Raw genomic sequence first — 16,617 nt, 5'->3', positions numbered from 1 at the left:
GACTCACATTAAGCATCTCCAATCAAAAATTAAATCTAGAATCGGCTTCCTATTTCGCAACAAAGCATCCTTCACTCATGCTGCCACATACCCTCGTAAAACTGACTATCCTACCAATCCTTGACTTCGGAGATGTCATTAACAAAATAGCCTCCAGCACTCTACTCAGCAAATTGGATGCAGTCAATCACAGTGCCATCCGTTTTGTCACAAAAGCCACATATACTACCCATCACTGCGACCTGTATGCTCTTGTTGGCTGGCCCTCACTACATATTCGTGGCCAAACTGGCTCCAGGTCATCTATAAGTCTATGCTAGGTAAAGCCCCGCCTTATCTCAGCTCACTGGTCACCATAGCAACACCCACCCGTAGCACACGCTCCAGCAGGTATATTTCACTGGTCACCCCCAAAGCCAACACTTCCTTCGGCCGCCTTTCCATCCAGTTCTCTGCTGCCAATGACTGGAACGAATTGCAAAAATCACTGAAGCTGGAGTCTTATATCTCCCTCTCTAACTTTAAGAATCAGCTGTCAGAGCAGCTTACCGATTACTGTACTTGTATACAGACACTCTGTAAATAGCACACCCAACTACCTCACCCCTATATTGTTACTTATCCTCTTGCTCTTTTGCACCCCAGTATCTCTACTTGCACATCATCATCTGCACATCTATCACTCCAGTGTTAATGCTAAATTGTAATTATTTCACCTCCATGGCCTATTTATTGCCTTACCTCCCTACTCTTCTACATTTGCACACACTGTACATAGATTTTTCTATTGTGTTATTGACTGTACGTTTGTTTATGTGTAACTCTGTTGTTGTTTGTGTCGCACTGCTTTGCTTTATCTTGGCCAGGTCGCAGTTGTAAATGAGAACTTGTCTTTAACTGGCCTACCTGGTTAAATAAAGGTGAAATAAAATTTAAAAAATTAAGTTGCACTGAAACTGCATTGTTGGTTAGGGGCGCGCAAGTAAGCGTTTCACTGTAAGGTCTACACCTGTTGTATTCGGAGCATGTGACTAATACAATTTTATTTGATTTGATGTTATGTTTTGGACATGATAGATACATTTATAAAGCAGTAAAAAAGAAAATTAATATTCTCTGAATCATCTGAACTGCTAGACATTAAAATATTTTAACGTTTTGGCAGTTATAATAGGGGAAATCAAGAAATCGGTTATATTGACTTATTAAATTTGACTAATTAGGCAATACGAGCAAAATTATTAGGAAAAAAAATTATTAGGAAACACTACGTTTTATTGGAAAGTATTTGAGTCATTCTCACATGTGTAAATTGTGATGATGAGCGTGTGCTCTGTCAATGTCATTGATCCCAACATCAGATCTGGGAGTCACCACTTTCCCAGATTCACACAGCGCCCTGTGAGTCACTCTCCATCACCCCCCACCCCTCCACCTGTTCCCCTGAGATGTGACCATTGTCCCCCAGTAATAAGAACACTGAGCATGTGGCAGCTCCACATTCCTCATTGTCCTCCCAAGCTCACCCATTGGATACAGACTGTGAGAATCTCCAACAAGCCCAAGAGCCCACATATTCATATGCAGATTTGGGACTATATATAGGAGAGATGAAACCAGTAGAAATCAGATTATCTCTACACAAAGACCTCTACAACACAGCGATCCAGCCACGACACCTTCAATCACTTCAGCAATGTTCTACTCTAAGAACCACCTGACTCTGACCAACAAGGTAAAGTGAGATTTAAATTCAAGGAAATTAATATAATTAGACAGATTTTTTATGTGTTTCATTAATGTTATATATCAGAATAAGGTTATTAATGACCCTCCTTCTCTTCTTGCAGCTAAGAAAGCCAGTGCTGAAATTACAGAGATTGTAACAACAGCAGCATTGAGCAGCTCAAATCTTCCCTGTTTCCAGAGATCCTCAACAAGCAGCCTGACTCCAAGCTGGAGAAAGCCGACATCCTGGAGATGACAGTTTGCTTCCTAAGAGGACAGCAACAGTATCAACCAGTGAGTTCCTTCTCCTGCTCAGCACCTGTCAATCACGGTTACTCCAGCTGTATCCAAGAGATTGTCCACTTCCTGTCCAAGGATGAGGTGATGACAGAGTCCCAGAGAAGACTGCTGAGCCACTTCCAGAGCCTGCAGCCATCCTCTGATAAGAACCAGCTCAGCTCCCAAACCCAGCATCAGCAAAGACAAGAGTCCAGTCAACAGCGCCCTCTGGAGGTCCTGGTAGAGTCCTACAGACTTAAAAGCTCCACTCAGACAAAGACAATGGACCATGTTGGTCTAACATTAATGGACAGTAATGAGAATAGGAAGAGACAATCTTCTCCTTCTGCAGAAAATGTCAAAGTTCTAATTTGATTGTGTTAATTATTTTTTCATGAATATGTGAAAAAGCCTTCCTAATGAAAGTTCATATTGATATCATCACTTTTCATTTAACATGAGTATTATGTAAAGTTATTTTTACTTTGTAAGAGGAAATTCCTCCATCTGCTAAGGATGGTTTATATTGTTGACTGTTCATTATAATCTATTTATTACCCACATTGGGTGAGATAGCAAAGAATGTTTAAATTCTTTAATTGTGCAACAATATCCTTCTGTTAATGAATTTCAGAAAATATATTCTTGTTGACGACTTAAAAATCTTTAATTGATTTGCTTGATATCCAAGCCTGGTTTTTGTGATGAACTACCAATTTGTGTTGGTTTGTATTACAATTTTTTAATTCTCGTATATTGAGATATCTAACATATGTCTGCTTTGTTTTTAAAGCTCCATTTGTCAATGTTTCTTCTATGAATATTTAATATAACCCACACTCTATGATGAGTGCCTGTGTGACTTGAAGCTGTTTTCTCGCAATTGTAGTGATGCTTAATCACAAAGTTTAAGTTCTTAACAATTAAGAAACGTATTCTCTATATGAAAATAAATACAATCTTGAAATGTATCTGATTGTTTGTGGTCTATTAAAATCCTATACTTTGCGTTAGAGTCTGAGTACTGGTCATTCGACACCGTAAAGTATTAGATCCTGGGAAATAAAGATTCAAATGGTTTATGTCATTAATGTCAGATTGTCCAATATGTATTTCATATTCTGTGTGAATGAATTTAGATGAGCGTTTAGAGGTATGAGACATGTATCACTAATACCTCTGAAATTATTATCAATTTATGATGATCAATTTTTACAATCAAATACAGTAAAGGCGCCTGCATACTAGGTGGGTTCAGTTTGCTCCTACCAGAACTTGGCTAGGCGAAGCGAACCTTCGTAAGAACAACGAGAAAAAAGCGCCAATATTACTCTTTGTCTCTCTTGAGATGCGGAAGCAACCACTATACATTTCCTCAAAATAGTACAAATTAATTTAAGACAAATCAGGAAATCTGTAATACATTTTTGACGTCGCGCAATTTTACATTTAACTAAGATGTTTGGTGCAGTATTTCTGAAATGAAAACATTTGCATGAAAACTAGTCGCCTCTCAAGTGGAAATATGAGCATGAAAACTAGTTGTCTATAGTTGAATGACAACAAACACTATTGAAGAATTCAGTCCATAGTTCCCGCCCCTACTAGAAGGACTGTTGACCAATCACTGACGAAGGGGTGTAGACTTCGGCTACCGAAATTTGACTTGCTTCAAGAAACATTTTTTTGGTACGCTAACAGACAAAAATAGCCCATGCGGAACACCAAAACAAACAGAAACGGCACAAATATATGTGCAAACTGTTGCAACTGTGAAGCATGCGACAGGCTTAATGCCGTGTTCACGTGCTAGTCGTAACTACAAAACGCGGAAATGTATGACTCGCTAATAGGTTGTAGCATAGCCGCGGGAAGTATTCTTTGGGGGGGGCTGGACTAATCTTTTTGCCAGCGCTGATGTATATGTCAGTACACTAATACAGGACTATTAAAGGCCCAGTGCACTACTTTTGTAATATCAATGTTTAAAAAACAAAAATATTAATATATATATTTATTTATTCAGATTTTTCTGGGGAATTTTTCAGCACCCCTGCTTCCCGTGGCTAATAGTTGTAGTTAAACACGTGGCGCGTTCGACCAGTTAGTAAGTCGTACGAGTTTCGTAGTTCCTACATGCAAGTGGACGACGGCATTATTGTGACAGAGCATTTGTCTACGTTGGTGGTTGACAGCAAGCACAGAAGAGTGACTTTAGTTTACAGAAAAAGGAGACACTCATATTACTGAAACTTATACTACTTTCCTACTCAACATTTTTCCTACATTTTATACTGAGCATGCTTTACACATTAGTGCTTCATTGTGCAATGTCATTTCAAAAATCTAAATTAATTTTATATTGAAAAGTCTGTTCTGCATTGTTCCATAGATTACAGGTGTTCTGTATCTTGAGTTGGCTAATATGTTGATGCTAGGTAGATTTTTGGGGTGTCTTATAAAAATAAAGCTTCTTGATAACCTCGTTTTATCATAGTCAGGTGGGCAGACAGACACAGAGTAGCCTTCTTTGTCTGGGATTGGACTCAACTGCATAGCTAATGGTATGAATAATAAGACACACTTATATTGTTCTTCCATTGAAAGCAAATCAGTGAATGGAGAAAGTGTGGGAAACCCAGGAAAACTCACTCACAGAGCCTCTTTGGGACAATAGACTCAGACCCCTACCTACTGGTGTCAAGGGATAGGGAGAGGAATTTTGTTTACATCATTTCCCAAACCAAAGACATTAATAAAAAAGTGTCTGGCAAAAATAACTACAGTCATAGTCTTATTTTTAAATATAGCCTTTTGTTAAAGTTCCTATTCTAATAAAAAGGTCAATAATAATTTGCCATATGGGAAACAGGATTTTGAATGAAACTTGTTTATTCTTTTATAGGCTACCAAGAGTATTTCCAAATCATCAATTAGTCCAAATATTTGTATTACCACCTCCTTGATTGAAAAACAAACTTTACCACTAAGGAATTGATGGGCAATGAATTAGCATTTAACAATGCACACTCTATTGTTTCATGGAATCTCTCTCAATGGGCAGAGTGTGGGAAAGCTCTGGAGAGCAGAGTCACAGTTCAGTGTCATTAGTGTCATCATCATCAGTCCCACCAGCACCTGACTGTCTGGGGAACACTCAGAGACAGTGAGGAATAGGCACACTTACAGAGGGGAATTAAAAAAGGATTTGCCTATTTGGTTGAGTATGTTTTTGGAACTATCCTTATGGAAGAAAATCTAACATGTAATATAATCTTATTATTTTAAATCCTAATTTGTAATGACATGACATTTTGACGTTAATAAAACCTAGCTATTGCCTAGGAGGAAAAAAATCTGTATCATCTTAAATGCCATTTAGAAAACAGAAAGAATTGCAGACATTGACTTGGACTAACTTGGATGCAGAAAGATAAAGATGTATATATATATATATATATACACACAGTTGAAGTTGGAAGTTTACTTACACTTAGGTTGGAGTCATTAAAATACATTTTTCAACCACTCCACAAGTTTCTTGTTAACAAACTATAGTTTGGGAAGTCAGTTAGGACATCTACTTTGTGCCCGAGACAAGTAATTTTTCCAAAAATTGTTTACAGACAGATTATTTCACTGATAATTCACTGTATCACAATTCCAGTGGGTCAGAAGTTTATATACACTAAGTTGACTGTGCCTTTAAACAGCTTGGAAAATTCCAGAAAATGATGTCATGGCTTTAGAAGCTTCTGCTAGGCTAATTGACATCATTTGAGTCAATTGGAGGTGTTCCTGTGGATTTATTTCAAGGCCTACCTTCAAACTCAGTGCCTCTTTGCTTGACATCATGGGAAAATCAAAAGAAATCAGCCAAGACCTCAGAAAAAAAAATTGCAGACCTCCACAAGTCTACTTCATCCTTGGGAGCAATTTCCAAACACCTGAAGGTACCACGTTCATCTGTACTAACAATAGTATGCAACTATAAACACCATGGGACCAAGCAGCTGTCATACCGCTCAGGAAGGAGACGCGTTCTGTCTCCTAGAGATGAACATACTTTGGTGTGAAAAGTGCAAATCAATCCCAGAACATCAGCAAAGGACCTTGTGAAGATTGTGGAGGAAACAGATACAAAAGTATCAATATCCACAGTAAAACAAGTCCTATATCGACATAACCTGAAAGGCCGCTCAGCAAGGAAGAAGCCACTGCTCCAAAACATCCATAAAAAAGCCAGTCTACGGCTTGCAACTGCACATGGGGACAAAGATATTACTATTTGCAGAAATGTCCTCTGGTCTGATGAAACAAAAATAGAACTGTTTGGCCATAGTGACCATCGTTATGTTTGGAGGAAAAAGGGGGAGACTTGCAAGCTGAAGAACACCATCCCAACCGTGAAGAACGGGGATGGCAACATCATGTTGTGGAGGTGCTTTGCTGCAGGAGGGACTGGTGCACTTCACAAAATAGATGACATCATGAGGATGGAAAGTTACTATATTGAAGCAACATCTCAAGACATCAGTCAGGAAGTTAAAGCTTGGTCGCAAATGGGTCTTCCAAATGGACAATGACCCCAAGCATACTTCCAAAGTTGTGGCAAAATGGCTTAAGTACAACAAAGTCAAGGTATTGGAGTGGCCATCACAAAGCCCTGACCTCAATCCTATAGAAAGTTTGTGGGCAGAACTGAAAAAAACGTTTGTGAGCAAGGAGGCCTACAAACCTGACTCAGTTACACCAGCTCTATCAGGAGGAATGGGCCATAATTCACCCAACTTATTGTGGGAAGCTTGTGGAAGGCTACACAAAACGTTTGACCCAAGTTAAACAGTTTAAAGGCAATGCTATCAAATACGAATTGAGTGTATGTAAACTTCTGACCCACTGGGAATGTGATGAAAGAAATAAAAGCTGAAATAAATCATTATCTCTACTATATTCTGACATTTCACATTCTTCAAATAAAGTGGTGATCCTAACTGACCTAAGACAGGGAATTTTTACTTGGATTAAATGTCAGGAATTGAGAAAAACTGAGTATAAATGTATTTGGCTAAGGTATATATATATATATATATATATATATATATATATATATATATATATATATATATATATATATATATATACAGTCTTTGCTAATATATATATATATATATATATATATATATATATATATTCCTGCCAGTCATTTACCATATACATTTATACATTGCCAAATACATTGTACTTTAAACAGTATATATATATATATATTTAAACAGTATTTATATATATATCATCACATTCATCACATTCCCAGTGGGTCAGAAGTTTACATACCCTCAATTCATATTTGATAGCATTGCCTTTAAACTGTTTAACCTGGGTCAAACGTTTTGTGTAGCCTTCAACAAGCTTCCCACAATAAGTTGGGTATATATATATATATACCTGTACCCATAAGAGTATGTGTTGAATCAGCCAGTATAGGAGTTTCCCTCCAGATTCCAGATGGTCTGTGACGTCAGGCTGTGTCTATAGTACAACACAGAGCCAATAGCCGTCACTAATGGTCCACTGAGCAGCTTTTGTAGTGCATTGATCACAGCACACAGGAGTCAGTGTGGGAAACTCAGCTCTCTACTCACACTGACCAGTAGCTCCAAGACAGAGGACACATCTGCTGCATCTGGACTTTCAAAGCTGGAAGTGTATTCCCTCAAATCTGAATAATAGGAACAGTATTGCAACATAACTTCTCTCAAATATTTAGGAGAAATTATGTTGAAGTCACACCAGTATTGATCTATGTGTTGCTCATATTGCTATTTTCTCTGTCTTCTATAAGAATGTATCCCATTACGCTGATTATGTTGATTTGTAGCATGAACAATTATGAATTAATCTCAAAAGTGTTACAACTTTTTAGGGATGAAGCAAACAATCTAAAATACTACATTTGCACAGAATTTTGAAACAGCACTTCTTTTATTCAAATCAAGAGGTCACATTCATAATGCAGTCATCAAATATTTTCTTTATTTAACTAGGCAAGTCAGTTAAGGACAAATCCTTATTTGCAATGACAGCCTACCAGATTAACTGCCTTGTTCAGGGGCAGAACAACAGATTTTTACCTTGTCAGCTCGGGGAATCGATTCAGCAACCTTTCGGTTACTGGCCCAATGCTCTAACCACTAGGCTACCTGCCACCCCGCTATTTAAATATGATACGGTAGGCTAGGAATCCTGCAATAAAATGCATTATTGGAGATGATCGTGGACTTCAGGAAACAGCAGAGGGAGCACCCCCCTCCCCTCCTCCCCCTCCTCCTCCAATCCACATCGATGGGACCGCAGTGGAGAAGGTGGAAAGCTTCAAGTTCCTTGGCGTACACATCACTGACAAACTTAAATGGTCCACCCACATAAACAGTGTAGTGAAGAAGGCACAACAGCCCACAACCGCAAAGCTCTCCAGAGGGTGGTGCGGTCTGCCCAACGCAATACCGGGGGAAAACTTCCCACCCTCCTGGACATCTACAGCACCTGATGCCATAGGAAGGCCTAAAAGATCATCAAGGACATCAACCACCCGAGCCACTGCCTGTTCACCCCGCTATCATCCAGAAGGCGAGGTCAGTACAGGTGTATCAAAGCTGGGACAGAGAAACTGAAAAACAGTTATTGCATCACCCATCTCATGTATATACTGCATTGTATTCTATTCTACACCACTGACTGTTAAAAAGCCATCTCCAGCACATCAGAGGCTGCTGCCTATAGACATAGATTAGGAATCACTGGCCACTTTAAGGAAATGAAACACTAGACACTTTAGTGTCTCTGTATCTTGCGTTACTCATCTCATATGTGTAAACTGTACTCTATACTATTCTATGGTATCTTAGTCACTTTAATTGTGTGTAAATATTGCATCATCCATCTCATATGTATATACTGTATTCTATACTATACCACTATATCTTAGTCCAATGCCGCTCTGACATATATGTATATATTCTTCATCCATTCCTTACTTAGATGTACGTGTATTTTGGGTATATGTTGTGAAAGTGTTAGATATTACTTGTTAGATATTACTGCACTGTCGGAGTTAAAAGCACAAGCATTTTGCTACACCCACAATAACATCTGCTAAACACGTGTATGTGACCAATACATTTGATTTGATTGGAAAGCACTGTAAATTCTTATGCAGAATATGTGTGTCAGTCCCAAATGTGTACGTTGTGTTGATGAGTGTGTGCTCTGTCTGTGTCATTTATCCCAACGTTAAGCATTAGATCTGGGGGTCACCAGTTTCCCAGATTCACACAGCGCTCCGTGAGTCACTCTCCATCACCCCCCACATGTTCCCCTGAGACGTGACCATTGTCCCCAGCATTAAGAACCCAAGCACCCCCATTGGCTACAGACTGAGAAACTCCAACAAGCCCAGGACCCACATATTCATATGCAGATTTGGGACTATAAATAGGAGAGAAGAAGCCAGTAGAAATCAGATGTTTTCTACACAGAGGCCTTTACAGCACAGAGATCCAGCCATGGCACCTTCAATCACTTCAGCAATGATCTACTCTAAGAATCACCTGACTCTGACCAACAAGGTAAACTGAGATTACAATTTGCTTTATGACTTTTTTCTTGAAAATAGTTGTCATCATTTTATCTCACCTCTAATACATTCTAGAATAATGTTATTAAAGACTCTCCTTCTTGCAGCTAAGAAAGCCAGTGGTGGAGAAGTTACGCAGAGATCGTATCAACAGCAGCCTTGAGAAGCTCAAGTCTCTCCTGGGTCCAGAGATCCTCAATCAGCAGCCTGACTCCAAGCTGGATAAAGCCGACATCCTAGAGATGACAGTTTGCTTCCTGAAACGACAGCAACAGTATCAACCACTGAGCTCCTCCTCCTGCTCAGCACCTGACAATCAGGGTTACTCCAGGTGTGTCCAAGAGATTGTGCACTTCCTGTCCAAGGATGAGGTGAAGACACACTCCCAGAGAAGACTGCTGATCCACTTCCAGAGCCTGCAGCCATCCTCTGATAAGAACAGGAGGGAGAGTGACCTGCTTCAGTTGAGCACCCCAGCCCAGCACAGCATGAGCAAAGAGAAGGGTCCAGTCAACAGGGCCCTATGGAGGCCCTGGTAGAGCCTTACAGACTGGAGCTTCATTCTCATGCAGGATATTTCCCAGTTCTTATTACAGAGGAGTTCATCCACATTTTCTGCATTTGCAGGAGTTTATTACATCTTGTGTAATGAAAAAATGCATTGAACAATATCAGTATTTGAATCTTCCTCTCTTGACTACAAGAGGATCAATAGCATATTCTGTTTTATATTTCATTTCTATGAAGTGAATATACTGTGTATTGTTCCCTGTGGGAAAGTTTTAATCATTTATGAAATAGTGTTCACTGTCTTTCTAGCGGAAAGATTGTGAGTGAATAATGTTCATTCCTATTTGTACTGTTTTGATATCGAAATTGAATATCTTAATGGCAAAACATACAAACAGTATCAGACATCATTACATTTATGTAGATGCTATTATCCAGACCAACTTACAGTAGTGATTGCATACATTTTCTTCTCCGTACTTGTCCCCTGTGGGAATTGAACCCACAACACTGGCGTTGCAAGCATCATGCTATACCAACTGAGCTACACGGAACATAATTGCTTTCCCTTGAAAATTATATCAGCATTTTAGACAGAATAATACTTCCTCTCAATGGTGAGAGGAGTTAAAACGTGTAGACGTACTGGTTTGTATCGCTATGTGAGTGTATCCGTATTCCTCGCCTTCTGAGAAGGTATTGTAAAGATTGAAAACATGTTTTCAAAATGAATGTAAATCTTCAAATCAAGTCGATGCGAATAAAAACAATCATCGAAAACAATTAATGTTTGTTTGATTCATTACACTCCGTTGAAATGTGAAATGTCTAAATCTTTCTAATTAAACTGGTTTCCAGATATAGTACAGTAGCCTACGTATGTCTACCTAAACGGCTTTCATAATTCATAACAAAACAATCATACCATACTAACTGCCAAAATGTCTCCAAAACGTCAACATTCAAAGGCCTATTTATTTTTCTGCAACAACACGCGCACTCATGACACATTGTAGCCTATGTAAGTGTCAGTGACTTCTAGGCCTTGTCAATTAAGATGACTTGAGACAAAACAAACTCGGTTTAACTTAATGTGTTCTGCTGCTGAATCTGCCTCTCACCAGTGAGAGACAAACATGACAGATACAACTCAAAAGTTGCCAATTACCTAGGCCTACCTAAGTATTCAAATTGACTGAGTTCAAGAGATTACGAAATCAGGTAGTTTGATGTGCAATTCATTTAAAATTAAAACATTGATAAGAGACTCAAAATAAAATGTAAAAGTTTAAAAAAACTGCTCGAGGGGACTTTTTCATCATTAGTCACGTAGGAAACAAATTCATAGGCTGCCTTCTCATGAGTGATTATTAATTGAACTATGTTTACTTGAACATAGTTAATTGAACTATGTCAATTTGCTGGTCAGTAATTACTGCTAATGTAATTAATTATTTAATGTAGTATTAATAATGCAATAATTAGTAATGAATTAGTCATTAATGCCAGTTGTTACTATTAATAACTACTGATGGAAATTATGTCACAGTTAGTGCTTATCCTACATGTGGTTTCCTGCAGTGCCCTACTTAAAAGTGATGCACATAATACAAGATAATTAAGAGTCCTATTCTCTACCATTCCCTCCTAGTGCACTTCCCCCGATGGATTAAAGGAATTAACTGGTGTAAAAATATGGTGGACCACCAGTCCCATGCATGTAAATCCATGAGAGCAAGTCAAACCTTTGGGGGAAATGGTAAGACCTTCTTTATGTGAAGTACCATAGTGATGCTTTGGACTTTTTTGCAGTGTATACTTTTTTGTGGAAGTATGTTCAAATAATCAGATGTCCTTCTGAATCTTGTGAGTTTCAATATGCTGGTAAATGAAACCAGTAAAATTCAGTATTAATTTCAGACACAAATCACCAGTGGTGGAAAAAGTACCCAATTGTCATACTTGAGTAAAAGTAAAGATACCTTAATAGAAAATGACTCAAGTAAAAGTGAAAGTCACCAAGTAAAATACTACTTGAGTAAAAGTCTAAAAGTATTTGGTTTTAAATATACTTAAGTATCAAACGTAAATGTAATTGCTAAAATATACTTAAGTATCAAAAGTAAAAGTATAAAAAAATTCAAATTCCTTATATAAAGAAAACCAGACGGCATCGTTTTCAAATAAAAATAAATTACAATTATGGACAGCTAGAGACATGCACTCAGACATATTTTACAAACTAAGCATGTCTTTAGTGAGTCTGCCAGATCAGAGGCAGTAGGGATGACCAGGGATGTTCTCTGTTTAGTGAGTCTGCCAGATCAGAGGCAGTAGGGATGACCAGGGATGTTCTCTGTTTAGTGAGTCTACCAGATCAGAGGCAGTAGGGATGACCAGGGATGTTCTCTGTTTAGTGAGTCTGCCAGATCAGAGGCAGTAGGGATGACCAGGGATGTTCTCTTGATAAATGTGTGAATTAGGCAATTTTCCTGTCCTGCTAAGCATTCAATATTTAACGAGTACTTTTGGGTGTCAGGGAAAATGTATGGAGTAAAAAGTACATACTTTTCTTTAGGAATGTACTGAAGTAAAAATAAAAGTTGTTAAAAATGTGTCACGTCCTGACCAGCAGATGGAGCTGGTGTAGTAGTTTGGGGGTCAGGACGTGGCAGTCTGGTGTGTGTCTTGTGACTCCTGATCAGGAACAGCTGGGAATCGTTGTTCCTGATTGGGAGTCACATATGTAGGAGTTGTTTGTCACTGGGGTTTGTGGGGAATTGTTCTGTGTTGAGCCTATGCTTTGCCAGACTGTTGGCTGGCTGGCTGGCTGGCTGGCTGGCTGGCTGGCTGGCTGGCTGGCTGGCTGGCTGGCTGGCTGGCTGGCTGGCTGGCTGGCTGGCTGGCTGGCTGGCTGGCTGGCTGGCTGGCTGGCTGGCTGGCTGGCTGGCTGGTTATTCTCATGGTTTGTTATTTTGGCATTCATTTTGATAGTGAATAAAAGTCAAGATGAGCCTGCACATACCTGCTGCGTTTTGGTCCTCTTCTCTCCAGTACGACATTTTTAAGGATGAGTACAACTTATTTTATGACAGAATTCCCCACCAACAAAGGACCAAGCAGCGGAAGAAGGCTGGCGAGCTAAGGGAGACCGAGAGGCACCCCCAATAATTTTTTAGGGGGGGGCACAAGGGCTGTTTGATGGGGCAAGAGCTGCCCGCCAGTCAACAGTCGCCAGAGCTGCCCGCCAGTCAACAGTCGTCGTCAGAGCTGCCCGCCAGTCAACAGTCGTCGTCAGAGCTGCCCGCCAGTCAACAGTCGTCGTCAGAGCTGCCCGCCAGTCAACAGTCGTCGTCAGAGCTGCCCGCCAGTCAACAGTCGTCGTCAGACTGCGCTGACCTGCCGGAGTGGCCAGACTGCGCTGACCTGCCGGAGTGGCCAGACTGCGCTGACCTGCCGGAGTGGCCCGACTGCCCTGACCTGCCGGACTGGCCCGACTGCCCCGAGTGGCCCGACTGCCCCGAGTGGACAGACTGCCCCGACTTGCCAGAATGCCCCGACTGCCCCGAGTTGCCAGACTGCCCCGACTGCCTGGAACGGCCTGCACCTGAGCCACCTCCAGGATAGGTGGGTTGGGGAGGGAGGGTGTAGCACAGTGCCGTCGTTGACGGCAGCCACCCTCCCTTCCCTCCCTTATGGTTTAGGGGTTAGTTTTTGTTGGGGTATTGGGGATTTTTCTTTTTCTTTTTTAGGTGCATTCTGGGGTCTGCACCTTGAGGGGGGGGTACTGTCACGTCCTGACCAGCAGATGGAGCTGGTGTAGTAGTTTGGGGGTCAGGACGTGGCAGTCTGGTGTGTGTCTTGTGACTCCTGATCAGGAACAGCTGGGAATCGTTGTTCCTGATAGGGAGTCACATATGTAGGAGTTGTTTGTCACTGGGGTTTGTGGGGAATTGTTCTGTGTTGAGCCTATGCTTTGCCAGACTGTTTGTTGGTTGTTCGTTCATTCTCATGGTTTGTTATTTTGGCATTCATTTTGATAGTGAATAAAAGTCAAGATGAGCCTGCACATACCTGCTGCGTTTTGGTCCTCTTCTCTCCAGTACGACATTTTCAAGGATGAGTACAACTATTTTTATGACAAAATGTAAATAGTACATTACAGATACCCCCCAAAAACTACTTAAGTAGTACTTTCAAGTATTTTTACTTAAGTACTTTACACGATTGCAAATCAAAGATAGGAGGAATAGACCAAGAAAAGTATGTTGGATTTTGTCTGCAGTTTTATTAGCTGACAAAATCAGACAACAATATTAACAAGAATATAAATCCTCTTTGGGGCCTTAAGATAAAATAAACATTTACTTTATGTATTTTCATGCACAACAATGCACTGTTCCTTTACAGAAATAAAGGTATGCATGTGAATTTATTTTCTACCGTTATTTGAGGCAGCGTTTCACCTTGAACCGTATCTCAGGGTATTTAGTTAAGAATTTCACAAAGAATAAAGCAGTAAACCTCTGCTTATATAAATACATACAATGCATTTCAAATGCTTCTGCAACTTTACATTTCATGTAAAACAACAGAATAGGTTCCAGACAAATCTCTAACAGTCTGGTCCAAATAGGACAACCAGCCAATCACCATGGTGGGAATATTTTCCCTACGTAGATCTGGCGCTCTGATATATCCAAGCTGAATTTGCACATGAACAGTATATTGTGCTCTGTTCACCATAGGCTCAGTTCGTACCCGCTCCACAGGTTTGTATCTCATGCTGCAGTGATCATTTTGTCTCAGACCCTGGTCTCAGCCCAATATGTAACCCCTGACCTATAATCTCCCCATCCATGCATCTCTCTCAGTTCATTGTTCGAAGCAGAGTGGCACAATGTCCTCCTCTGGAGTAGGAAAGAGACGCAGCATGTCCCTGGAACATTTGGAATAACTGGTGGGTGACAGCAAGGCCTTCTTCGGAGTGAAAAAACACAGACTTCTCCAAAATAGGAGATATAGGAGATGTAGGGATCCTGTTCTGGAGATGTTCTATAATAGCTATCTTCAGTTTCTCCATACCACTGCTGCATTTCCTCTCCAACAGAGAGTTTACACCTGAAAAACAAGACAAGACAGTCATGAACACCTCTTCTCTCACACACTGTTTCTATTCATTTTAATAACTCATGACCTAAAGTATTTCAGTGTAATTTAACCTGATCTTACCTAATATGCTGATGCTTCATGTTCACGATGTGCAACTCGTCAATAAAGTAGAGATGATGGTCTTGGTAGGTCTTGCCCGAGAGTTAGTGTTGTTGTAGCTCCTCTGCTGTGCTGTGATGCTGCGGGTCTTGGGCCAGCTGATGCTCAGAGAGTCGTTGTTAGTGAGCTCTGCATCTCCACTCTCTATTTATGTGCTTACTTCTACGCTGTCTCACACTATGCAGCCAATCAGATGGTGGGACAATATTCAGTGGGAATAATAGCTGATTCCTCACATGACAGGTGGGATGTTGTTCTTTATGCCATATGCCAAAGAGGTCTGCCACGTTAGTCACTGGGAAAGTGTCTGTGCCCATGTGTAATCAGAAATATCACGTTCCCATGTTGAGTAGTGATACAAATCATCAAATTGCAAATATAACAAATATGTTAGGATCACCAGTCTTTCTGTTCATTGCAACACATAGACACATCAAACAAAACACATCTTTATTTATAATATGGCCATTTTACGGGAGAAAAGTTATGATAAAGACAGTGTGCAGCACATAGGCGCTTGGATTATCTCTCTTTAGACTGATAGCCAAACATTAAGGCAAAATCATGACTTTAACCAAGATGCTGTATGCATGGGAATACTTCAATCCAATATTTTGCCACGTGAAGGTTTTGACTACGTAAATAGGCAAAATGATTCCAATATCCTAATGTGTCAATTATATCAAATTTGAACATGTATATACGATAAATTGAAATAAATCCATATCAGCAAGGTTGTTTGTTTGTTGTTTAAGAAGAAAAAATGTTTTGAAAATATTGTATTTGTACAAATAGAAATGACCGATCTGTTTGTTAATGGAAGAGTCTCTTTCTGAAGTGAATTATAACTGATCCAGATGGTTTGCCCTGTAAGCCACTCTCTGTCCCTGCATGGGAACAGCCAGTGTGTCTTTGTGAGAGCAGACACACTTCTATAGTGTCTCAGGGCTAGCAGGCTGCATAGAGAAGTCGGAGAAGCCGTGTGTCCCTGTGGCTCCCAGCTCCAGAGAGAGGAGAGCGTGTGACTGGGGCACGCTCAGCGTTGTGCAGAGAGCCAGCTGTGCTTTGGAGCTCAGAGGAGGGAAGTGTGCTGCCTGGGGCTTCTGGGAAACCTGAGTTCTGAATGGCCTCCAATCTGATCAGTACAATGTCACTGCGTCAAACATCTTTCAGTGAAAGCTACAATATTATGA

At 40.2% G+C, this 16,617-nt stretch overlaps 1 protein-coding gene, 1 long non-coding RNA gene and 1 pseudogene across 2 annotated transcripts; 2 read left to right on the top strand and 1 right to left on the bottom strand.

Moving 5' to 3' along the window:
• Positions 1-1,339: 1,339 nt before the first annotated feature.
• LOC106565936 (transcription factor HES-5-like) lies at positions 1,340-3,015 on the top strand (annotated as a pseudogene).
• Positions 3,016-9,516: 6,501 nt separating this feature from the next.
• On the top strand, positions 9,517-10,936 carry LOC106565955 (transcription factor HES-5-like). The gene is made up of 2 exons (XM_014133645.2): positions 9,517-9,635; positions 9,751-10,936. The coding sequence occupies exons 1-2, from the start codon at positions 9,531-9,533 to the stop codon at positions 10,180-10,182; spliced, it is 537 nt and encodes a 178-aa protein (XP_013989120.2). The 5' UTR covers positions 9,517-9,530; the 3' UTR covers positions 10,183-10,936.
• Positions 10,937-14,421: 3,485 nt separating this feature from the next.
• On the bottom strand, positions 14,422-16,424 carry LOC123725634 (uncharacterized). Its single transcript, XR_006758177.1, has 2 exons — positions 15,386-16,424; positions 14,422-15,274 (listed from the first exon to the last, which is right to left on the bottom strand). It is a non-coding gene; the product is annotated as an uncharacterized lncRNA (long non-coding RNA).
• Between the last annotated feature and the right edge of the window lie 193 nt (positions 16,425-16,617).

Source organism: Salmo salar, chromosome ssa12 (genome assembly GCF_905237065.1).
Source record: "Salmo salar chromosome ssa12, Ssal_v3.1, whole genome shotgun sequence".
NCBI classification, from domain to species: domain Eukaryota; kingdom Metazoa; phylum Chordata; class Actinopteri; order Salmoniformes; family Salmonidae; genus Salmo; species Salmo salar.
Note: the sequence above shows the minus strand (reverse complement) of the source record. Positions and strands in the feature narration are given on the sequence as shown.

Excerpts from the sequence above, each read along its gene's own strand:
- LOC106565955 (XM_014133645.2), top strand. The coding sequence starts at position 9,531 with ATGTTTTCTACACAGAGGCCTTTACAGCACAGAGATCCAGCCATGGCA. Across the intron at positions 9,636-9,750 it reads ACCTGACTCTGACCAACAAG|CTAAGAAAGCCAGTGGTGGA; the intron begins GTAAACTGAGAT and ends TCCTTCTTGCAG.